Source organism: Ambystoma mexicanum, chromosome 8 (assembly GCF_040938575.1).
Source record: "Ambystoma mexicanum isolate Mex_15411 chromosome 8, UKY_AmexF1_1, whole genome shotgun sequence".
Taxonomy (NCBI): domain Eukaryota; kingdom Metazoa; phylum Chordata; class Amphibia; order Caudata; family Ambystomatidae; genus Ambystoma; species Ambystoma mexicanum.
This window is the reverse complement of record NC_090929.1, coordinates 1,447,262,285-1,447,288,229: the sequence shown is the minus strand read 5'-3', so window position 1 is coordinate 1,447,288,229 and position 25,945 is coordinate 1,447,262,285. Positions and strand designations below refer to the sequence as shown.

Sequence of the window (25,945 nt, the reverse complement as noted above, 5' to 3'; positions counted from 1 at the left end):
TATGTATATGATACAGGGATGTGTGTGAAAAGATCGAATAAAATAGCCAGAATCCCAAAAGCCTGAATTGTTTTTTCTTTGTTCCCCCATTTGTCTATATATATATATATTTGTCTATATATATATATGGGGAGACCCCCTGCAGCCCCCACCTTACATCTATACATTTCTATGAACTTTACCCCCCCCCCACACATATGCATATGTTGACAAATGGGCCAGGCTTTTGGGATTCAGTCTTTTTGCCCTCAGTCTTTTTGGATGTTTCCTATGATACAGAGGAAACACTCCATTGGTGGATACCTATCTGATGGCCCCACCTAGGCCCATCCTACTACAGACACATTCTATTTCATCATTATAGGGACATCTAATTGGTCAACAATATCTATAGTAGGCGGTGTGGCAAGGGAACTTCTTATTGGTTGGCACCTAGCCTACAAACCTTGGACACTTAATGAGACGTCAAGATATGAGCAAGACATAGTGGAGGAAGAGACCTCCGTAGGCTGCCATATTTCCAATTAATGAATACTGAATAATCATAAGGCCATGAGCCCTTCCCTATCCTTTTAACTTGACCTTGTGCCATCTGGTGTCTGCATGCATGCTGAAGGAGTTCTGCATGTGTCCTATCTGTGTTTGGCTTGTAATAAATGACAGTGTTTTCCATATATGGGTCACGTGTTAGCGTACTGTTTTTGAGAGTGCATGTCCTATTTATTGAGGTTTTAGCAAATTCTTACGTTCATGTTGTGTTCTTTACGGCCACTCATGGCAGTAGTCAGTTACTTTGTATTAGGTCTTACTGCTCTTGTGCACCTGGACACCAATGGTTGTTTGTGCTCTTCTTAAAATTGATTAACTGGGGAGTCTACCGCTTCTTGTCCTGGGAACTGTTATCTGGTCCCTACGTTCCATCCATCCACTACTCCCTTCCTAGCTTCTGACCTTGGTTCTGATCGTAAGCTACTGCTTGGGCTCTGCACACATTTCTCAAATATGTGTTTTTGTGAATTCAGCATCTGCAGTTCTGTGGCCATGCTAATTCCGAGACCTACTGAGGCATTTTTGTTAGGAAAATAGTTGTTCCTTGGTTGATGCTTTGCCATGTTGTGCCCTGCGTGTCTTACATGTTAATAGTTTTAGGGGCTAAATATATCACGTGTTTGTTCTTCGTGCCCATGTGCAAATATTCTTCATGTCTGCATTCATATGTCCTTCAAATCTGTGTGCAAATATTCTTCATGTCCAGCTGCTCTTCATGTCTATATGTACCTGTGTCTGCTAAGTGTGTATGTGTATAGTCATCCAGGTATTCTCTATTTACGTATATAATAACTATCTGTCACCCTACTGGTCACAACATTTATTCTATTCATACTGGCAACCTCATGGTTTTAGTTTTTTTAATCTTTTTCCGTAGACTCTTGGGGTGGTAGGGCTGTCTCAGTTGGTATTGTTTCTCCCCTGGTTGATACTTGCGAAGGGCAGATATAGGAATCAGTACTTTATGCTCATCTGAGTAGTGGCTGTTGGTACTACCTGCTTATTCATCTGCCCCATTACACTATAAGGAATGGGTCCAGTTCAAAGAAAATGCAAGTAGAAGTGCGAGTCGTCACATTACTATTATGAAGTGAACTGTTACTTATGCTGGCTAATTAAATACATCAAATGTTTAAAATCAGTAGCTGAGGCTGGAAGCTTCCAGCTTACACAGCATCCTGCGACTGCTCATACAATGTTTTTGATCACTGCACCATCCAAAATGGCATCAACAATGTTACAACACACCTTTTAGTCCAAATTGCTGAGACATTAAAATAGGGACAACTGAATAGTGTAACAATAACAATCAATTTACTACAGGGCCAAAAGGACAGTGGCAGATGTAAGGCAAAGGGCCTTGTGGCCAGCACCTGACAAAAGTCCCAAGGTGGGTGGGTCATGGAGGCGGCGCTTAGGTTGGACGGAGTTAATTGTGGTCGCGAGTGCACAATGTTGTCCCTAAAGTTATCTTTATTACAGTTATATAGGGGTTTGACTTACTGGAAACAGCTGGGCCTCCTCAGAACTGCAGGATTTGCTATCAATGGTAATATTGGAAGATGAAGCCTGAAGCTAATGTTGGAAATGTACATGTTTCAAGGCTAAGGGCGAAAGATAATTACTTAAAGCTTTTCAAGAGCACACACTTTCCTAGAAAAAATGCTCTAAGATGGCTAGTTGGATCCAATGTTTGTAATTACAACTGTGGACATTTTTCACAAAGTACAAAGCCTTGTGGAAATATGTCTTTAATAAGTAAACATTTCGAATGTACAAAAAATTCAGTATTGTGCCAAAAAAACAGATCCTTGATAGACATTCTGGTGCAATAAGGGAAGTAAAACACAATTGCCACTTAAGCTTCATAAATGAATGCCCAACACATACATAAAAAAAAGAAAGTGCAATGTTATAAGTAAATAAATTATAATATTAAAAAACAGTGAACCCAGGATATGGCCGAAACAAGCCAGTATTTGCTACTACCTTGACAAAATTATGTCAATATATAGAAGGACACAACACCTCACCCAAGTATTCAAGGCACTACACTCTCTCCCTAACTAATCATAAAACATGAATACAAAAAACAATCTCTCGGGTACAAAAAAGGTAAAAATCCACATTTTGCAAAACTGATAAATAGTTTAATGTGATAGGCATACAAAAATATATAACATTAAAAATGCAATACATAGCACGCATATGTGCAATTTAAAAAGAGTCACAATGGCACTTACATATGGCACCAAAAACCATACATAGCCCTAAACAATCATTGAACCTGAAAGGTCTTAGGGCCTTTACACAGTTAGAGACTAATAATCCAATCTGTGTTTTATAGACAACAGCCCGACCTGTTTCTGTCCTAATGGTGTAAAATAAATGCAGGACATTCCTCAGTGGCAAACGAGATGAGGGAAAAAGTTTGTTCTTTCAAAGTTCAGATTAAGTGCCAAAACATTCATTAACTATAAACAGAAAAGAAAGAGAAAAGTGCTGTCTTAAATTCAAATTTCAAAAAATGCACATACAATTGTTATTCTTATACTTGGAAAATGCATAATTCTACAAAATGTGTAAAAGCGCCCGACAATGAATCCATGGTACAGATCAAGAGATCTAAATTCCCCACACTGCTTCACTTTAAATGTGGCGATTTCTTCGACAAGTGCCACATCAATTGGCTATTCAGCAATCCAAAAACAATAACACCGGGTCATTGCTTAGCAAGCATTCATGTGAAATTAGGCTTCAAAATGCCTCCATAGGCAGACTTATATAAACACACATTATGAGGGTAATGTACCTAGTATGGAATTAGAGGGCATCTTGATGGATGTACTTCCAATTTGTAATTCCAAATTGTTTAATCTCCTGTTACTGAACTACAGGGAAGTAGGGAAGATGTTTGTTTTTGAACACACTGAATTACTACACTTTTTAGAGTTTTGAGGTGGAATTAGAAAGGACTTGGTTAATCATGAGCCTTCTTGCGTTTAGATTTAGATTTACCCTGAGGGTGAATGTCACAGAATTGGAAGTACATCCATCAAGATTTTATGACTATTAAAGGTTTGGAATATTGTGATTGTGAAGTGTGATTTAAATTATTATTTTAAAAAATGGTATTGTAAGCATACATTTAAGAAATGCTTGGTGTTATACCATATTAGGCCAGAACCACTGACACAAACTTTGCACTTCCAGCACTGTTTATTTGTATAACATCCCAGCAACCACAGAATTACATTACTTTATCTTTACATGTCATTAGGGGAGGACCCCAAACACTCCTTTAAAACTCACATTCAAAAAACAAATAATGTCTTAATATATCTACTATCATTGATCTGAGCACAGGCAGTGTAGTGCACGGTTATGGCTTGGCAACTATGCAGTGATAGGAGGTAACCTTACAATTGTTATCGAAGGCCCCCCATTACTTTTCTTTTTTAGTGTAATGTTCAGCGCCCATCCAGGCCATAGACAGAAGACTGGTGTTAGTGGGGTACCTTCTGAAGACAAATCTTCACTCATCACCGGAGAGCATTCCTCCACAGAGAGGGCATGGCACAAATAAGCATGGAAGCCAAACTATGCCCCCACAGTTGTCTCATGCTCTCTGTTGGGAAGCCTCACACTGATGACCGAGTCACCTCAAGGCATCATTGGTAGATAAATTCCACAAAAGAAAACTGCAGAGACAGTAACACAAACCCCAAACCACAAGGAATTGCAACAAAAGGTCCTCAGTGTTATGTGTTGCTTTGAGTAGGAACCCCTGGCAGAGTCTGTGCTTTATGAAGTGTGACAGAAGCTACAGTATGGAAGGAGGAAGAGAGTATGGAAGAGGGAATGAGTGGGTGATAGAACTGCAAAGAGAGAGAAAACAAGAGAGCTAGAGAGGGAAGAGATGCAAGAAAGAAAGAAGAGATAGTAAGAGAAAACAGAGTTAAAAGGGATTGGATAGAGAAAATGAGAGAACGCTAGTGATGAAAAAGGAGATGTCAGACTCAGAAGCAGAGAGAGAAAGAGGACTGGCCAGAAAGGAGGAGCAAGTGTGGGTTGTACAGAAAGGCTGGTGAAGTGGAAAGAAGAATAGAGGCATTGCAAAAGGAGAAATAGAGCATGGATGGTGTGAAGGTAGGGAAGACCAGAGAGATTCCCCCCGAAAGCTGCCAAGTAGGAAATCCCTGACCTGCGTCATGTGCACAGCATTGTTTGTCAGCAGCCAGAGTTTGGACCAGCTCAGCTGTGAAAAGTCATGAATTTCCTTTCTTTATAACCTACTTGAGCCGGTGACAATCTTTTATTCAAAGAGACAAAACCCATTAAATCTTCAACGTCAGGAGGAGCAGTAAGTGTCTTGCTTTCTTCGGCACTCGAGACACAGAAGGGAAAACCTTCCTTGATCGATAGCCATCTCGCTCAGGATTAGATTTGGCAATATACTACGATCTTGGAAGTCGAATTCCTCCTTTAACATTGATGAATGGGTGGATGAACTTTTGACTGTTTCAACCTATGAGAGGGCAATTTACAAGAATGCGGATGATACTGAAAAATTCTGGAACATTTGGAACAAATTCCTGGAGGTCTATGGTTAAAATGGTATTTAATGTACACAATATGCTGCCTCTGTGGCTAAGAAATGTGCCGTGGGTTTAACTTCCATTGAGTTTACACTGCTGGTTCTTTTTGCTGATCGTCTGTTCTCTGGTTTCTGTCCCTTCTTGGTTTCTAGTTTTCGTTCGTGTCCATTTCTTTCAATTGCAAAATTATGTTTTTTTATATGAGCTGTGGATAGATAGTATGGTTCTAGTTTGCTCTCATTTATGCTGGCCGTATGTTGTGATTATCTTTTGAAAATAAAATCTTTATAGTAGATTTGGCAATATTATCACTTCAGGAAACCGTGTGGAGGAGTAATTTATGGAAGCTAATTTCATTAGAGCCCCGAAGAGGGTGAATGAGGAGCACTATTTCCTGGCAGAGACAGTAATAAAAACAGTTTGTGCTGCATTCTTATTACTTTTCACAAAATGTTGTGAAGCCAATTGTGTGCACTGTCTGGATCTGTGAAACCAGAGGATTCAGAAATGTGAACTGCAATTACGTTCTAAATGTAGCTGTATGCTGAGACATGTACTGGTCATGTCAAAAGATACTTTCCGTGGACGTCCAGCCTTCCTCCCATATGGAGATGGAGAGAGAGAGAGTGAGCGAGAGCGCGCGCAAGAGAGGGAGAGACTACCCATTTGACGTTCATTTCATCAAAGGGATTTAAGGTTTTATTTGGGTCCCTTTTATTTGTATTTATTTGTATTTGTTAATTTTTATGTAGCGCTTTACACCAAAGCGCTTTACATTACAACAACAAAATAACAATAGAAGCATGAATATCAAACTACAAACAAACAATAACTATATGCGCAACAATTATCCGAGGACAAGGAATGAGAGAAATGGAGGAAAGAATAGAGTGAAATAAGGGTCAGGAAGGAGTATTTTAAGGAGGAGCGGAAGGAGGGGTAGAAGGAGATAGAACGGATATGGAGAGGTAGGGAGTTCCAATGTAGGGGGGCAAGGAGCAGAAAGGAACGGAAGCGGGAAGGGGCACAGGGTGATGGAGGAACAGAGGAGGAATAGGTCAGCAGAACAGAGATGACGAGAGGGAGTATAGAAAGAGAGGAAGGTGGTTAGGAGGGGCAAGGTCGTGAAGAGATTTAAAAACAAGGCAGAGAAAGTTGAATTTAAGTTGGGAATGCAATGGAAGCCATCCAAGAGAAGAGAGTGAAGAGGAGATGGAATCAAGAGGGGAGAGAAAGCAAAGAGTATGGATAGCAGAGTGATAGAGGGATTTGAGGGGAGCAAGGTAAGAGGCAGAACAGTAGAATAGACGGGAAAAGATGAGGGATGAGATTAAGAGTTTGGTAGTGTGGAAGGTGATGGAAGATCGTATTTCACGAACATTGAAGAGGTGATAGCGGCAGGCTCGTGAGGTTAGAGAAATGTGGAGAGTAAATGAGAGGTTACAGTTGAAGTAGAGGCCAAGGTTACGAGCAGAAATATTTAGTAAATATATCCAGCTTCCTAAAAATCTACCCCTGCCTATGGACTATCTACACTGCTACGGAAAAGCTCTTTCATTCACAATTTGTGTTCCTTCTGATCACTTATGACGCGGGACAGGATTCCTAATGGGTAAACTTCATTACACCAAATCTTGCTATTCCTCATCACAGGCAGTCCTGACAATGTGAGGGTGAGCCTTCAACCCAGAGAGAGGCAAATACATTAAAAAAACAAGCATTCGCAATGGCACCAGTTTGGGCTTTCATGTAGGTATCGGAAAGGCACTTGCCAGGCACTGCACGGCCATAGTGTTATTAACTGACCATTGATGGTAGCGGGTGCAAAATGATGCGAGTAGCTGAGCATCTAATACCAGAGTCTGGCAAATACCCAATACTTATACACAAGCCAAAACCATTGGTTTTGCCAATGCTTGTTTTTAACAGGACTTCAGTCAAGAACACACAGGGCATCATTACGAGTCCGGCAGTAAACCTGCCGGTGCTTACGGCGGGTTGCTGCCAGACTCGTAATATTTTACCAGTGCCCGACTTCCTGGTACCACTGGGAGATTCACAGTCCAGCGGCCCGTGAAGTCAGGCGCCAGTAAAATGTAAGTCCCCATTCCCATAGAGTCCTATCAGACTTTATGGGAGTGGGGACTCGGAAGCGGCGGCTTCCGAGTGGTTGTTAAACGGTGCCAGCGCTTCTGTAAACGGTCTGCCTACCGTGGCTATTGCACCCGGCAGGGTCAGAACTGACAGGCACAGCAGACATGGCAGGCAGACATGTAGTTTGTCAGTCCAGAAACGGCACCCTTGTTTCCGGACTGGCAAACTTATAATGAGACCCATAGTACATATAAATCAAGTGCCTGACGGCAGACCTGGTTTAGACATTTTTACTACACCAGTAGTGCATTCACTGCTCCAATTATGTCATTAACTCTCATAATACAGCTTCGAAAAACACAGGCATGCACTTCCAGTAAAATGTCTGAAGGTGGTAAGGTTTAAATAAAGAGAGCTGAAAGAGTTCCCACAACGAGGTGTTTTGAGCGCGGTGGGGCAGGAACTGGGTGGGAATGGCCAAAGGAATCAGCATGTTCATGGGAAGTCAATGGGTGGACAAATAATCAAACAAATGGTTTTTGCCGTTGGACAAATAATCAAACAATACCTTCAAGCTTTGTGTCCCTCCTCATTTACCATTTCTCCCTATCTGTACTCTAATGCAATAGTTTAGACTTATAGGTGGCTCTGCCACCTAACAGCCAAAACTAAAAAAGGAAAACGTGTCTTTCTTTTTAAACAAAACTACAGATGTCAGTCAGTTGTATGTTTAGATTTTTACAATTTGGGACACAAGAAGGAGAAAAAGTGGCTTGCCAGAATCACACAATTGCTGGCCAAGGGATGAGGCCAGGATTTGCATACATGAAAGAGAATGAGGGAGTGTTACAAAAAAGAGGAGCAGTGGGGTTAGCCGTTGGCTGTGAGAAAGAGACATAGGATTGGAACAACAACAGTGGTCGAGAAGGGAGAGTCGGAGAAGGAGGAAGAAAGCAAAAGAGAAGAGTGACAGAGAGAATGTGATAGTGAGATATGATGAGTAAACTGGAGTGACGAGGAGACGGAGGACAAAGCGAGCTGAGTCCTGCTAGACTCGCGCAGCCAAAACACTGTGAAACTATTCCTTTGGGACCTGTTTCCTTCCAAGCCAAAATGGAGGTAAGGGAGGTCCCGTCACCTCCACGGCTCCGCAGTCTGCTCTCCGGGCACTAGCCTGTGACACAGGCACAGCAGACGGCAGTCACCACCCCAGACCACTACGCACCACCAGACAATATCCGTCCACTAGACTCCACACGCTGCCTCCTGCTGCTGCTCTGAATCTGTACTCTCTGATGCTGGAACTGGAAGTGAACATTCTGGAAATGTGCTCTTCAATTAATGGCGGCAGTGGTTAGGTGGCACCGGAAATCTGTTACATTTTGTTACAGATGCAGACAGTGCAGTCCCGCCGGCGCCACCTGCCGCTCTATCTATCCCCATGCACCACCGGCCACTCTCCACCCGTCCCCCTGGCTAAACCAAAAAGGTGCACATTTTGCAATTTAACTCAGGCAGTGGCAGTGCATGGCGCAGGCCAGTACTGGCACACGCACGGTCGGCACCACCCAGGCCAGGCCTGGCTGTCCACCAGGCTCAAGTGGTCCATGCAGCAAGTTGCAAGTGCAACACTAGTTTTTGGGAAGTTTGGCTTTTGCTGAGACTGCCTGGGCAGGCCCAGCCCAGGCAGGCTGCCACTCCACCTTAATCGATCTATACATTGTTCAGTCAGTGCTCACACAGACAGGCACGGCCCGGCTCGGGCCAACACGCGAGGCCCCGAGGCCCCATGAGCGCCAGCTGCTACTGTCTGTGCCAACAAATGGGAAGGAAAGAGGTGGGCTCACTCGCCATTTGTCTGCCTGGCGACAAGTAAATTCACCCCTGAAAAAGGAAGGACTGTACCACCTGAAATTAGAATACAGACATATTTAGCCTATTCTGTAATTGTTTAGAGAGGTTTCTCATTGGCCAGTAACTAGGAGTGCCCAAGATGTAAGGCGCGGAGGTGCAACTCCTACTGTTTGCAGATGCCATGCTCTGCAGTAACATGGAAATAGCAATGCATAAACTACAAGGCACCTTTTGTAATGTCATCATTGGCGAGAAGCTAGTCTTTTAGAAGAGCAAATCGTGACGAGCACAGCTAAACGCAATAGGAGTAGTTTTGGAGTAAATGGTAGATGTGTAGAAGTAGAATTCAACTTTGACTACCTGGACATACACTAATAAATCAGTTGGAAAGGAGTGGGAATAAATTGGCCCAGTCTCTGGGGTTCTGAGTTTTAAGTAGCAATTCCCTGGCACAAACCCTGAATGTTTATCAACAGAAATCTGGCCCTGCAGCTATATATGGTGATGAAGCCTGGGGCTATGCACTATGTGACGTGCAGACTGTAGATGGAAATCTCTTTCTTACTATCCTCTTAATTTTGGAAGGGAACTCTAATGGAAACCGTGCATCTAGATAACAGGGTGTGCCCCAACACTGATCATATTGTGCACGTAGCAATTTCATATTGTATTGTACTGTACTATACTTGTCATTTGTATAGCTCCAATATTACTATTAAATAGTTTAATTGCGCTGTTAGCTGGAACACCCTCAGGAGGACCGGAGTCCAGAGTGTAGGAGGTCCTGGATCACGATTATGATGCGTGTGTGCATTTGTCCGACAAAGGCTTAGGAGGGCTGGCCGGGCTCCGATAGAGAAGCAATTGAATTTGGCTATGGCGTAAATCAGAGGCCGCAGCATACCAAGACACAATTGAAGATATTTAAGGCTTTGATGATTGTTTCTAGATTCCATGGCTTGTAAAAGCGAATAGAATATTGTTTGCACTGGGTTTTGGAACCCATTGGGTGTTTCCAACTACAACTATAAGAGGTTCCCTTAGGGAAGTGAGGGAGAGGTGTTGTGGGCCGAAAAGGGAGGTGATGTTGGGTATCTGTCAGGATGGGGACATGACACTGGTCCCTGTGGAAATCCTGGAGGTGGCCGTGGCCCGGACGTGTTACCCCAGCATGAACCGCAGTGAAGCATGATGCATGGGCTAGGGATTTGATATGAGTATGGTCTACCTCTTGCTTCGCGCTCAACACATTTATCCAGTGCACTGGAAGGCCTCCCAGCACGTCGCAACTGAGCTAACGCACTGTCTCGTTCCTTATCTGTTCCTGCTCTTCCTTGTCTGCTGCGCTCCTGAGATCTTCTTGAGGTCTGTTCTCCAGTTTCCTTGTTGCTCTGTGTTTTGCCTTCCTCCTTCCTGCCCTTGCATTCTCTGTATCAGATGCCTTCTGTTCCGCCACTGTGTTCTCTGCTCCAAATATTTACTGCAACATCAGAGCTCCCACTCCAGGCATGAACGACATCCATCTGCCTGGAAGGAAGAGGATTTTTTCAGCGCCCTGCTTTTTCCATCTTGGGATATGTCTGCGTGAGTCACCATGGGCGCCCTGTGTTATCTGAGGTACTATAGAGGACAATGATGGCAAAGCCCAGTGCTCGTCCCTACCTATTTTTCTGGTGCCAGTTCTGAAGGTGGTAAACGGACAAAAATGGGTCCGAAAGGTTTCTAGATTCTGATAATAATGTGGACAAAACCCAGACTGTCCGTTGTGTTGGAATTTGAACATGAAGAAATATGAGAGGGTGGTGGAGGTCAAAAGCTCACGAAGCTATTTATAGAGTTTAGATTGGGATGCCTCCCTCTGGGTTTTCCAACTGCTAAGTGTGGTGCAGTGTCTAGCACCGGACTTTCTGAATGCGATCATAGGTTTGTTGAGTGCGTGGTGCATATTTTACTCTTATCATTGCATTAATGCAGATGGAAGGGGATCCAGTCCTGCTTTATGTCAAACAATATGGAAAAGTTTAAGCAGCTTGTGGAATACTGTGCATCCACTAAATAGAAGAGGGTGATGGAAGTAATGCCCCAGTGTCGCACTGCAGCCTGACACAAATGAAGAAGGGCCTTTGCTCCTTCGATTTGCAGGCAATTTCAATCAATCCAGCAGTAAGTTTACGATGACCAGCTATATGTCAAGGTTGCCAGAGAAGCCCGCTATCTTGTAGTTTGCCTCAGAAAAATGCAACATTGGGCGTCTCATCACTATTTTAAACATTACCCAAATGAAAAAAAATTCATGGTCCTCTGGAAATCATGCACCCAGGGCCTAATTCAGGGGCTGGATGTTTTCCCTCACAGAGCTCGGGTGACCATAGTCACAAGCACTAAATCCCTTGTATCCACCCGACACAAGTGGGTCGCAGTAAAAACTGCAGTAAAATGGCAGTAATTCAGTTACCGCCGCTTTACCCCACCGCTGTACTACATATTTAGCGGTGAGATGAGGGACAGCAAAAGGCTGGCAGAAAATCTCCAATGTTATTAGTTGACAAGCTAACTATCTCAGGAGGATGTAGATCTCGCAGAAGAAATGTGGACATTTGCTTGGAAACAGCCAACTTCAGAAAATAACACTGAGTTCACGTTTCTTAGGAGGCGCTCGGAGATTTTACAGTCCCTACCCATCAACAATCACAGGGACCCTTCACTACTCACTTTCAGTAAAGAATTTAAGACATTACTCTGATCTTCCCCTCAGATAGATTTGGATGAATTCCTGACAACCCCTTCAACATCTGTACATTGTTTTATCCTGTGTTTTTGACTTAATGCACTTCCCCTTCACCTCTCCCCTCCTAGCATCTTTCCACTTAGTCTCTTCTTTATCACTTTAAGATCTGCTAGCGGGAATGGCGTTATGCCAGCACACGCATCTATTCTATTTACCCTCTAATATAATGCGTTTAGTCATATGCTTGAATTGCCCCACCCAGGACCCCTCCCTTGAATGCTCTTAGGTCTCTCCTGCATTCACTAATTACCCTGATTAATGCTGACCTCCCTTTCGCCCATGAATCCTCTCTTAATCGCTCTGAGTGTCCACTAACATTCACTGCCCAACTGGGTTTAGTTGACCCATCTTCCTCCACCTTTCTCGACTTCTGGGCACTGGTAGAAGCGTAACAAAAAAAGTAGTGGAACTGTGACCCCGGTGGGGGATAGACTTCCCAGCCGGCATCATCCAGCAATCATTGCTGCCGGTTTTACTAAATCAAGAAGACCCAGCGGCCAGGCGCCCAAGAGGTGCCCCTGCAAAAACTATAATCTAGCTGCCCCCATTCAGATTGGATCTGTACTGTGTCCACCCAGTGAAGCAAGGACATCAGTTTGAATCAAGGTGTCTGCTTCAACAACCTTCCGTGTTCCAGCTCGTAGCAGACACGCACACCCAGATGTCACAGTCTACCTGTCCTGATGAAGGCCCCCCAAGAAATGGCGGAAATTGTTGCTAAAAGTAGTGGAACTGCGAACAGTAAAAAAAATGTCAAGTAGTGAAGGGCCGCTCCTGACCGTTCCTGCTCACTTCAAACCACTGCTTCTGACTACTGTTCAGGCTGTTATTGACTGCATATTCACCTTATTATTGAACCCTGATGAATGAGGTTCCCCAATTCAGGTTAATTCCCCAGGTCTGACTTATTAATTACATTCTCCCTTTTGATCACCACCCTTATTCTCAATTAGTTGTTACCTAATATTCTTTTGGCTTTTCTGCACCCCACAAGCATCTACCCTTTGCTCGGAGTTCTTCTCTTTTATGCACCGACTTCAATGTGGCAAATGCTGCTAGTATTGACTGGCATAGTTTTGCATGGTGCTGCACCACTTGTTTGTTTACTTTTCTGAATGCTGCCCTCCGATCCAGTTCACCGCACTCACCTCTGGGGCATGGTTCGTACTTTAAGAACTATGGGCCTCATTACGAGTAGGATGGTGTTATAAAAGTGGTGATAACGTGGTGATAATTCTGTTACCGTCAGTTTACCATCACAATACTGCAATGCCGATAAAGTGGTGATAATTCTGTTACCGTCAGTTTCATCACAATACTGTACTATTAGTTTTGATCAGCGCAATTATTACTGATGACAATTCAGAAAAATTCCCCATGGAGTTCTACGGTCTCCAAAAATGGGGACAAACTCCACCATGCCACCGCTCATGATCCTGTGGTAATGTCACTGGACCGAATGCAGTAAAGGTAATTGATTTTGATGGCAATTCTGCATATTTACCACTGAATTAACACCAAACTTGTAATTAAAACATTAAATTAGTTTCTTATAATGTGCTTTATGCCGGACTCCAGCCTCTAAGCACAGAACCCGCTATCAAACCGTGTTTCCAAGACGAGCGCGTTTCCCCTGAGCCGTCCTCCCTCTGCTGAGGCCCTCTGTAATTGGATAACTGATTTGCCTATTCATGTCACTTGCTGTATTATTATACTATTATACACACACAAAGCGGTGTTCACGTGTTCAAGGTTATTTGTGTGTTTTTCCTTGTATAGGTATGCAAGAGTAATGTGTGTGCTTGACTGTTAGGTGCCAGTCTTAGTTACTGCCAGCTTCCTCTCGTTTAATCTTGCAATGCTTTGGAAGATCACAATCTTCTTCCAGGCAGTGCTCCCACCCTGTAGTACTCCCACTCTGTATCTACTTAATTTGAAAATATCCAGCTATTATTATCCAGAAGGTACAGGAAGTGACTAAGTGTAAAATCTGTAATCAAGTAAAGGTGGAACCAACAGGGCAACTTTCAATGCAGTGGCCATATAAACAGATATTTCAGGACAAAAACAGATGACATGGACATCATCAGGAGTTGGATGGAGCAGTAAAAAAGCGGCGGTAATGCCATTACTGCTGCATTACCACTCCACCCAATCCCGAGTTTGGGGGAACCTCGGAGCATCCACCTGGTGAATGCACCGACTTTCCCCCCATTTTTGGTGCAATTACTGTGGTGCAATTACTGCAGCGGTAATTGCGTCGAAAATGCCCCATTGAGTCCTGTGGACGAAAAACAAAATTAGGACTTAACCGACCACTGCAACTTGTGATCCGGCGCTGATAGTTTCGGTAACGCTAATTGCGTTGAGCAGTTTCCTGGTGCATTTAACGCCGGGGTACCACCCAACTTGTGATGAGGCCCAAAATGGTTGCAGGTACTGTTAAAGCAATACATGTTCCCATTCTCATAAAGGACACGTGTGATATGTAATGAGATCATGTAGGAGTTTATGATGGAAGGTGTTGAGCTTGAAATGGACGGGCGATCATACGTGGTCCCCTTTTCTCTCAAGTCTCTAAGCATAGCGGCATGATCTCGCATATTGGGAGCCAAGGTTTCCGACAGATCGCAATGGCCAGAATCCAGGTATAGGACCATCACAAACTACACACACCCTAGGGAAGAGGTGACGGGACCTGCAAAAAGGCACTGTGAGGAATAAAACGATGAATACATAGCACAAATCAGAAAGCGGACAAAGCTCTCACTCGTGCTGATTGCAGTGCAGTTACTGCCTTTCAATCAAGAAGATGGTCACAATAGGCTGGACGCCTCTGAGACACCATGACTCTACCTGGGGGACGGACGCGAGGAACGTGTTCACGTTGTTCACGGTGTCATTGAAGGAATTAAACGTCTTATTCACAGCGTCGGTAAAGTTGGCATTGCTGATGAACATGCAAATATTCCCAGCCCTGTGAACGAAAATTAGAAGAAAAAAAACACAGTCAAAATAATTTGCAGTAGCACGTAGTCCCAGCAAAGGATAATAAAATAGGGTGATTTGGAATGATTAATTAAGGTGACTGTATTGAAATTTTGAATATTTTTTTAATAAAAGCTACGTTTTATTATTTTAAATCATGGCATCAAACACACGGTTATATGATTCCTGGCAGGCCGCACTAGTAATGCACTAAGCACAATTGTACAGTATTTCGAGGGCTGCATTAATCCTCAGGGCAAAACGTAGGACCCGATTCGTGGAATTTCTTGCACGGTTCAATGTGACTTTGCGCTGTAAAAATACACTTTGCACAGTTCCATGAATCAGGCAGTGCAAAGTCACTTTTAAATGTGCAAACATTTCCATGAATCCGGCCCATAGTGTAGTGCACACATAACTCATCTGATTTCGCTCATGGAATCTGCGCCCAGAATGGCCCTTTCTTTCCTCCTGCTGTTTGTTGAGCTGCGCTGTTCCTAAGGGCACGTGAAGACATCATCTTGATGAAGCCAAATAATTCCCAGGAGCTGCATGCGTTTCAGTTTCCTTTCCTTTCCTTCTCGTTGGGCATCAGTGCTAGCGGCGGGCCTAGACGGCACGCACAGAGATGAATGAGAAGAAAAGATACTTTATTTGGATAACTAGAGTGCGGCTGCAACGATTTTCAAAAGGCTTACAGTCAGCGTACCTGGGCTGAAAAACGTAAAAGCCGAACCGTTTAATGTCAAAATATGGGCCAGTAAGTGTGTCCTTTTTTGATTTATGGACAACTCAAAGCCAAAAACATCTTCACTTTCACATTCTTTTTTTAATATGGGAATGCCCATGATAGTTCAACAGATGTGGCATGCATGTTAGAATTTAGCAAACAAATGTCTTGCCACATTTGATAGCTTTTCATCGGTTGGCCGATATTTAACAGGGGAAATTCGGTATTTTCCTATTTAAGTGTCATGTAGTGTGTGGATACTTTTGGCCAAATTAGTTGTCTTGGCCATGGCCATGCCATGGGGACATTTCCCCTGGGAATGGCTGCATGCTCTGCCCATTGTGCAGATATAGTGTCTTTGAAGTGACCATAGCATGTCTGAAGACCATGCCATGGGCAAAGTGTCCACTCAATGCTCAGTGGACACACTGGGTCTCTTTGCGGTGGCCAGTGCATGGCAAAATACTATGTCCCTGGACTCTATCAATGGGCATGGCTTTCTTGGCCTGGGTCTCTTTGAGATGCTTCAGTCATGGTTAGCAAAGTGGCCATTGTCTATGGCTACAGCCCATGCCCAGTGGGCATACTGACCATGCCTCGGGCACATCAAAGAGACCAAATGTGCCCACAGCCATGCAAAGTGAGACTGTGGGCCTCATCATAAGTTTGGTGAAGCAATAAAAATGCGGTGTTAGCGCTAAAACCGCTGCATTACCGCTCTGCCCAGCTTTGAGTTGGGTGGAAAGTCGCTCAGCTTTACGTCCAGCTTTGAGCTGGAGGTAATCTGGTGAGTTAATTGCACCACTGTGATAGTCCCTAATATGTTCCATTGAATCGGTAATTGGGACTAACCACCCCCTGCAACTCGGGATATGGCGCTATTACTCCAGACTGAGTTGCAGTAATGCTATTAGCATTGGGTGGTATCCTGACGCATTTACCGCTGGGATACTGCTTAACTTACGATGAGGCCCAGTGTCATTAATATGGCCTTTGGCCATGCTCTGGGACACGTCAAAATGACCCAAATTCCATGCCTTGGGAACAATGTTCTCTCAGCATGGCCATGGTTACATCATGTCTCTTTGAAGTGTCGCAACACGGCCAGCACCCATTCCCCTGAAACAGCGACCATTGTCCATGGCCACAAGTAAGGACCAGGGCATGGTTAAAAGACATTTCTCAGGTAGCGAGTCTACTGGGCACGTTGGGTTTCTTTGAAGTGACCAATGTATTTGCTGTGCAAGGGTCATGGCTGGGCACTGTGGGTATGCTAGTTTATATCATAAACAAACTCAAAATATTACTAAAAACCCAAACCCATGTGTTAAGGACAGTTATGGTTAACCTTCTGTAAAGAAGCGAGAAGGGCATGGCAGCTGCCGAGTTAAGTATGGTTTGGGAATGACAAGTGGCAAATGTCTGTTTTATATCCTTTCCGCTGCAACCAAAATATCTCTTCAACTAATTTTTATTTCCAGTACATTTTTAAGGTTTTTATTTCAAAGGTGCTACAACTGTACTTTTGCAAGACCAGTGATGGCACAATCATTTAGTGATGTGATCGCGCTCTGTTGTTCCTTATTGATTTGCTATCGTACCGTGATTGGGCTATCTCCATTAGTTTAATATTTATGTATTTATTGAGGGCCCATGGTGTGGAGCGCTCGCCGATTTGATTTTGACTAACCTCTGTAAATATAGGGTATTGGGGTGCCCCTGTGGTACTTGGACTCCTGAGCCTTTCTTCTCTGTTTCTGTCATCACTATCAGGGGCTAACATTTGTTATGTGGATTGTTCCATCCGATTGGTTATGGTATTTAGACAATTTACCTGGATTGGTTAGTCTAGTTTGCCCTCTCTGGGCTATTTCCTTGTGTGGGTCAGTTCTGTGTGGAAACTGTGACACTGTGAAACTGTGTTTCTAAACTGTGTATTGTGTAATTTTAAATGTTTCTTTTTAAATTTCAAGGTTGTAAAAGTTCATTGTACTGTATACAATTATTTTTTTTTAAAATTCATTTACATGTGCCTCGAGGAGGCCGGTGAGGAAGGGGCACAATTCATCATATCTTAGCCTTTGGCTTAGGAAGGCCAGTGTGGCAAGGCTGCCCTTATTGAAATTGTGTTTCTCTATACCCAATGAGGAAAGGGCATAGTTTGACATGAGATAGGAGAAGTCGGAGGCCTCTGAGAAGCCTGTGGGGCTGGTGCTTTTTTAGAAAGACTGATAGGTCTGGGTTTGATTGGGTTTGGAAATGAACCATTGCACGAGAGAGACAAGTGGGACTGGAGCGGTGTCTGTCAGATGCCAGTGAAGTGCCTTGGAGAGATTGATCAAAAAGTAGCTTGTATGGATGTTGCGGCCACTGCATCCATACGAGTGGAAAGAGTGAGTTTGTCAATTGAGATAGTGACTCGGAAATACTGACTAGAAGTCGGAAATCTTAATAATTCCGGACCTGAGAAAGAACACTGCTCGACAAGGGAAAAAATGTCAGTGGTGCCTAGAGAAACAACCCATAGCACGTGTGATGCATGTCAGATATCTAGGAATGCTGATCTGTTCTAGCTTAAAAGATGCTCCGTGGGTAGCAAAATTAAAGGCAAAATGTAAGCAGCTCGCTAAACAAGCGGCAGTACTTAACAGGAAATTTGGTAAATTTTCATTGAGGCCGATATTACATTTCTACAAACAAAACGCAGTTCCAGCCATGAGTCATGGGGTTGACTGTGTCCTGGGCTGTTCAAACACTGTGTCGGCCACTCTGGAAAACATTTTCTGGACTAAAGCACTGTGGTTGGCAAAGGGAACGCCCACTGCATGTATTCAATATGAATTGGGTTTGTTATCCAGAAATGCTAGAATTTCTTGGAACATGCGGACGACGTATCGTAAGATGATAAAGAAGAACAGAGTCCCCCAATTTTATATTTTGCATGACCCAAGTAGTGGACACAAAGATAACATTCTCACTCTGTGGGTTGAACGTTGTGAGGGAATTCTAGCCAACATTGGCCCCAATAAAGACCTCTTAGAAACCAATCCTGACTCAGTAAAGACAAAATTACGGATGCAGGACTGGATCAACACAATCAATCTAAGGAACAACCACAAAATTATGCAGGACATTCCACAAGAGGCCAGAGCTCTGAATGATATTCCAAAGTACTTGGACACATTTCCAGACAAACACTGATGAACCCTCCTGCGGAAATTGTGGCTGAACTTAAGACAAAAGAAGTTCAAAGTCGTTGGCTAAAAAATAAAGAAATGAACTTGAAATGTAGGTTATGCAACACACAAGACGAAACGTTAAAACATTTGACATTGTTTTGCACAGCCCTGCGAGAAGAAAGAACAAAACACCTGGGGAAGCTGAAAGCAGACTGTGCCCCCTGAGCGCTGAAGAATGGTGGCAAAGATGCTTTAATGACTGAAGCAAGAAACTGACACTTGCCTTGACGTTCTTTTTGGAAACAATTGTGCAGCGCTTATCGGAAAGAGAACAACTTGATTCAATGATTTAAGAGATCAGTTTGTCCACTATGCTCTGTCCTTTCTAGTATGTCTGATGAATGTAAAATATGTTAGTTTTGGTTTTTCGCTTTTTTTTTTAATGTTTGTAACAAACCAACTAAAACATTAAAATTAAAAAAAAAAGATAGTGACTCCTGAAGCCAAAATGGCTATCCAAGCCTCTGCATGCAATTGTTTTCATTGGTCCTCCTTGCTTTTTCCCTCTTAACATTTCCAAACAAAATAGGTGATCACTGCAAGGTTTTGATTTAATCTTAACCACTGGAATCCATCTGGGCAACCTTCCAAATAATCATTTGTTAGCCTGCCATGCCATTACAGAAAGGGAAAAGACCATATGCAATTCAGGTTTGGAACTGCTTGGTCATATACCTTCTCCATGAGATCGCAAGCAACCCCAGACATGTTTTCGCCTCATTGTGCGTCATCAGTGAGGTGTAGGTTGGGTTGAAATTGCCTTTAAGCACAAAGATCCTAAGATCAGCATAGTATGATCTGGTTCCAACAAATGCTCAAGTAGGGGGGCTGTCCATTTTACATCCCTTGATGCTTTAATGATGGAGATTCATGCACTTATTTATGTATATTTTATAAATATGAATAATACATATAAATATCAGAATATGCTATTTGTTGTGTTTGGCTTACATAGGAAACCTTTAGCACAACGTGATTTTCAAATGCTGTATCCTCCCGCTATGAAATCCTTTTGGGGACGCGTGGCTTTACTTCTTCTGCATTTACTTTGCCATACATTTACCTATTCAAGCCTTTACTTCCTTCCGTCTTTCACTTTTTTTGAACATTCACTTCAACATTACAGGGGTAGGCCCCTAGTGCCCCCCCTTCTTTACTAACCCATATTCTTCCCCCTAGCCTTCCTTTACCTCAACCCTAACCTTACAGCTAACCTTACCATATCCATTGGCACCTTGCCAATGTAAAGATACAGATGAAGTAAAGGTAAGCAGAAGTAAAAGCATGAAGAAGTAAATGTCTGATGAAGTGAATGTAGAAGATGTACATGTAGAAGACGTTTAAGCGAAGTAAAGGATGGTACGTGGAAGACCTATTAGAGTGGAATAGCATCACAGCTTTTAATCTTCCTCCCAGTCTCTCAGCTGGTGTGGCGAGGGGAGGAGGTTGACTATAGCAGGAGTGGGGAGGGTTGCAGGGACCTCCCCCACCCAACATAATACGGTGGCCTCATACCTTCCTTCCCTATCCCCTTTACTCAGAAATGTCTTAATGGAAAGGCAAATGGGGCACATTCTGCATGTCCCCACCTGACCAGAAGTCTCAGATTCATTTTCACAAAACATAAATAACATGCCATGATGTAATTTTCCCAGCCTCCTGCTTAGCAATTGTTGACAACTACGTTTCAGTCCTGTAATGTGTTCTGTGTTACCTTTTGTGAATGCATTATGTTTGTTGTCGGGGATTTCACCTTTCTTTGGGAAATATATGTATTGCATACAATAATGTAAATTGAAATGTATATTTATTAGGTGACTGCCACAATGGGTAGGAAGAAGATAGTTCTGTATGTTAAGCGCTTCTTGCAGAGATCTCTTTTCATATGCCAGATCTCAATAGTAATTCCCGGCAAGTCTGACTCAGCCTTTCCTCTCTGCAGCAAATCAACTGCTGAGCATCAACTTAAATAGTAGTAATACATGTGGCGCCCGCACCAGAAGGAGCTACTTATTTAAAGTAACACAGCATCAGCATGGCCCAGGTCTAGAGCTCGATGTGCCTAAATGAGGGTTATAAATGCTAGGTGGCAGCATTATTCAGGAGCGGTAATTAGGCAGCCAATTTGGAGATAGCAAAACCAAAATCACAAGTCGTATCTCTCAGATTTGCCACAGGATGACACTGTGATGGTTGCCAAATTGTCTTAACTCACTATTTAGAACTGTGCCATCTTTGGTGTAAAGGCGTGACCTCTCACATTTTGGGGGACATTCGTAATCCTATTACCATGGAACAAGGGAGAGCAAACCAAACGCCACAGGTCATTATGGGTCTGTTTATTTGACACAAACGGGTTTGCTTTTTTCTAGAATTTAAAAAGTTCTTCACATCGTGATTAGAAACCTGCAAGTCTATGCCAATCAATGACTATAAGCAGGTGATGTTATCATACCGTTTCATTTCTTGGGTGTATTTAAATCTTTGATGTATAATGGAAACCCCAATATGAGATGTTTTAGGCACAAGTTAATTAGTATTCTGGAGCTTGTAGATTTACATTTATGACTGAGGAAATAAAGCTAGAATTATGTTCCTTTTGCTTAACATGTTTCTACAAGGGTTTCTCTAAAATGAGAGTCAACTTAGCTTTTCATCAGATTTGTGTAACATTCACAAATAATTACACATTGCTGTACAAATGCTAGAATTGCAGACTGGGCTTTAAATCTCAATATCTCCATAAAACACAAGAGCGTTTTGCCTGGGCAACACTTGTAATCTAGTGCCAAACATGTCAAAATTATCAGTCCCTAGTAGGGATTTTAGGTTCTCTGGATACTGTCTCCAAAAAAGCCTCACTCGTGTTACAACAGACTGTAGTGTTGCTTCATAAATAATAGTACTGGCAATTACACATTATGCATCACAAAGTAGAAGTAGTTTGCTTCTTGGCTCACTCATGGCAGCACCACTTGAAAAGGATGGCCCTTTTCCAATCTCTGTTTCCGTAGGTGCACCTTCTTAGTATCTTGAAATCCATATTCTTCTTTTGTGGCCTGCTATGTGTATCCTCCTCGTTGCTTCCAAACGACCTCCTGCACCCTTGCATAAGCACTTGTGCATTCGGAAACCTGCTACTCAAAGTTCTGTGCCTATGCTGGGGTGTTTGTACCTTTTTCATATGGATAATGAGCTTTGCATCTATACTGCATCTATACTGCATCTATACTGCAGGTGGAATGCCTTCCTCATGTCTGCTATTATTAACATTCGTATCAGTGCTAGAAAACAAGTAGTCTCCTCGCGAAATGCTAATGTTGCCCTTGCAATGTCAATTCTTTATTGTTGCATCGGTTGTGATTGGGACAAAGGGAGAGGGGAGGAGGGGTGAACATATATTTTGGGATCCCTTCATTTCCTTGGTTTGATGGGTCCTACAGTGTCTGCGCAGGGACCCCAGAAATTGGTATATTTGCCTTGCTTGTATCGCTAGCCCATAGAGGCAGTGCTGTGGGCAGAAAAGCAATGATGAGGGGGCAGCAAAGAACACCTATATGATAAGGGCTTCAATGCAGCCCAGAGTTACGAGTCATAGCATACACAACTCAAGCTTTCCTTGAGAGCTGTCTGTCTCAGGTTAAAAATATAATTGCCTTATAAGACAAACATCATTTTCTGCATCAAAAAGGTGGACATTTGAGCTATTTGTATACTGTGACAAATCCCCAGATGTCGTCACTTCTGCCCTAGGGGGGAGTCCCTTCCCATGAGTCCAGGAAGGTGAGGCTGCTATCCGATAGCCTCCTGGGGTGGTACTCATTGGGTGGATCTCATGGAGGGAAGTCCCCCTATGGGATTAGTGATGACCTAGGGAGAACATGGTATCCCTATAGCCCACCTTCCTTAACCCCCACCAGTCAGTACATTCCTCCTGTACCCATTTGTTTTTCTTATACCTCTAGTGTAGGAAGTACTGAGACGAGGAAGAACACTGGTGATTCCTGTGGGACTAGTAAATCTAGTACTGCAACAAGGAAGAAACACAGTTCTAAAGAGTGCACAGCAGAACCAAAGTGAGTGGATTAGACAATCTGATTCTGTTAAATCCATGTTTTAAATAAAAAGGGAAGAAGGACTAAAGAGAGGAGACCTTCCTGGGAGAGCTACAAGAGCCAGTTCCGTGGACGCGAGGAGGGCCAGGATGCCACCAAAGCAGCCAGAACCTCTGTAGTTCATTCCTGAGGCAGAGAAGGGATGGCAAACTGGCGGAAGCAGGCCTCAGGCGAGCATCCTGGGAAGCTGAGCCGCTACATGAGGAAGATTGGTACTGCGGAGCTGCCACAGACCAAAAGAAGCCCACCCAAGCCCCACAGCAGATCGCCAGAAGGCCCCAAGACCACCACAGACCAATGTAGAAGGTACACGGGTGGTGGGGTAGTGTTACTCACCGAGCCGAAAGGTGTGCGTGACCACAACCTGGATCAAGATGTAGGATGAGCCGTAGAAGTCTCCAAAACCCAGTTCCCCTGCTTTCAAAGAATCAGGCTTCCTCTTCGAGAGGGGCTCTTTTTCACGATGTACCACTCTGCTATTTATGTAAGAACAGACAGAGTAATCTATAATGCAAAAGAGCGGGATTGAGCGCACCGCCAGACCAATGCAGCAAGAGATACAGAAAGGTTTTGAGTATTATGCCTAACTTGTTTCTTTTTAATTAATTCTATTAAACAAAATATAACTGCCGGTACCCGAGATAGTGTATGTGAGTAGACCTGAGAGGAAATCCTGGATCAGTTTCAATAAGGAATACAAAATCCACATGGTGGATGACGACAGGAAAAATTAATAAAATGGGAAGGTTAGTATAGGGAGGACAACCCGAACGGCACGAGGGACACACTAGGGCCGGGTTGGTGCATGTCCTGGAAAGCGTTTGTAAATGCACTTCAGTAGAGAAAACAAACAGTCTCTCAGTATGCGAACACAGTTAATCAGATAGTTGGAGCAGAGGCAGTCGTTGATAAGCAGCACTGGCAGAAATGGACTTATATTCCAAATAGATGATTCAGATAGAACAGGAAGAAAAGGACCAAGCAGCGTCGCGCTGAAGCAGATCTCAGTAGATCTTGATCGTAGAGCCGGGACTCAGATGGAAAGCAGAGGTGTTTGTGCAAGCATAAGTTGAATGAGAACTGGAATTCAGTTTTGAGTGGAAGTGAAGAGCCGCAGAGCCTGTAGAACTGAAGGTTGAGCAGGGAGGCTCCTGCGGTTTAACGGCAGGAAAGGAAAACTACCGTGGCAACAAGTCCTTAGGGTAATCCAGATAGGCAGAAACAGAGTACAAAGCCGAGGTCTGGTAACGAGAGTTCAGAGTCAAAGGTTCACAGAGGGTAATCCGAGGAAGGCAAACAGTGTCGTAGGCGGGCTACGAAAAGGCACGTAGTAACGTACAATTAGCAGCAACAAAGTTCCCGAAGCTGAAGGCTTTAAGGAACAAGGGGGCATGGCTTCCGTGTAAGTGAAGCATGTCCGATCAGCTGACTAGCACGTTTACGTGACCTAAACAGTTTCCAAGGCAACTTGTAATGATGCCAAAGCGGATTCCATGGTCAGGAAGTTCTTCGTAAGAAAGCCCTTTGCTGCCGTAGTCTAACAGGGAGGTGCCGGAGCTCCCACAAAGTTGTTATGAATTTGTTAAGAAACAAACAATATTGTGAACCAAGGAGTCTGGGACCAGAGTGTGAAAACCATGGGGTCTGGGACCCGAATATAAGAAACCAAGGGGTCTGGGACCCAAATATAAGAAACCAAGGGGTCTGAGACCCAAATATAGGAAACCAAGGGGTCTGGGACACAAATATAGGAAACCAAGGGGTCTGGGACCCATATATAAGAACCTGAATGTGAGAAACAAAGGGATAAGGGACCCAAGATAGAGAAACAAAGGGGTCTGGGAACCAAAAGAAGAAAAGCCAGAGCAAAAGGGTCTGGAACCTAACAGTACCTGGCAGGAGAGTACACAAGGTTGACTATATTTAGAGACAATAATAGTGTGAGTCTTGTACCCACACCCATGAAAACAGTTCAGTGCATCTTTGTTGATCTTCATGGTCACAGTACCTGGCAGTGAAGGAGGCCAGGTTGACTGTGCCCCCGAAGAGAAAAAGCAAAGGGAAGGAAAATATTACCCTTGACACAGTCGGGTGAACATTGTGAGAAGTCCTGGCCAAGTCTCACCTAAAGACTCCGGGTCTGAGTGGGAGCTCTCGCCAGTAGAGTCAGGGTCTGAAACCAAGGGAGTAGATTGTTTCTCTCATGTCTTGTCCCCAAGTTTGCCCTTGTAGATATAAGGATGATCCCTATCCGCCTCAACTCTTCCTTCCTTAAGTTTCCGCAGAGGAGAAAAGTGGTGGCCATGAGGGGAGTCGACCCTGTGGAGGGAAAAGCCAAACGAGGCAGAAAAACCCTCTAAAGATAATGATGTTGTACAGTGCACTCTGAAGATTGCTGAAACAGAACAGAAGAGAAGTTCCAAGGAGCTGGAGAACACGACTTCAAAGTAGAGTTCCTTGAGTAATAAGGCAGAGCGAGGGGAGGAGCGCAGAACAGAACTTTGAGCAGGTTAGTGGAAGCAGGCAAGGGAAAAGCCGCAGGATGCGGAGGCACAAGAAAAAACAGGAAAGTAGCAGCAGCAGCAAAAAGGTACCAAAGTGGGGAGTGGTACGGGTGGCGGCAAAGGAGGAACCAAGCGAAGCAGATAGAGCTACAGGGAAGGAACACAAGCGTCTCACCCAAAGAATCCTAAAGGAAGAATAAAGCATATGCGAGTTGCTCCGGCATCAGTCTGAACTAACGCAGAGCATGGCCGCCATCTTGTGGGAAGCACTAGAGCGCTGCTACGGTTTCTCATACAACGTGGTGGAGCAAGTGGTGGCCATGTTTTCATCTTTTCCATAGTGAACATCTATGAGTTGTAGGGCAAGGCGGGTGACAAAACCAAGTTATGAAAGACCAGGGGGAGGGAGTCATTCCCCCTGGTGTTTGTGAACATTGTAAGCTGCTTAAGTGAAGCCAAAAGAAGGGAGCCATACTTTTGGCCTGG

At 43.7% G+C, this 25,945-nt stretch overlaps 1 protein-coding gene across 5 annotated transcripts in view; it reads right to left on the bottom strand.

Moving 5' to 3' along the window:
• Positions 1–25,945, bottom strand: part of LOC138473098 (prominin-1-A-like) — a 1,012,351-nt gene that overhangs the window by 455,413 nt on the left and 530,993 nt on the right. For 4 of the 5 annotated variants that reach the window (XM_069611612.1, XM_069611614.1, XM_069611613.1 and 1 more), the window contains one exon: positions 14,740–14,860. The exons of the other annotated variant lie outside the window; for it this stretch is intronic. In XM_069611612.1, coding sequence (XP_069467713.1) covers positions 14,740–14,860 — 121 coding nt within the window. The remainder of the gene's footprint in view (positions 1–14,739; positions 14,861–25,945) is intronic. 5 annotated transcript variants of the gene reach the window in all.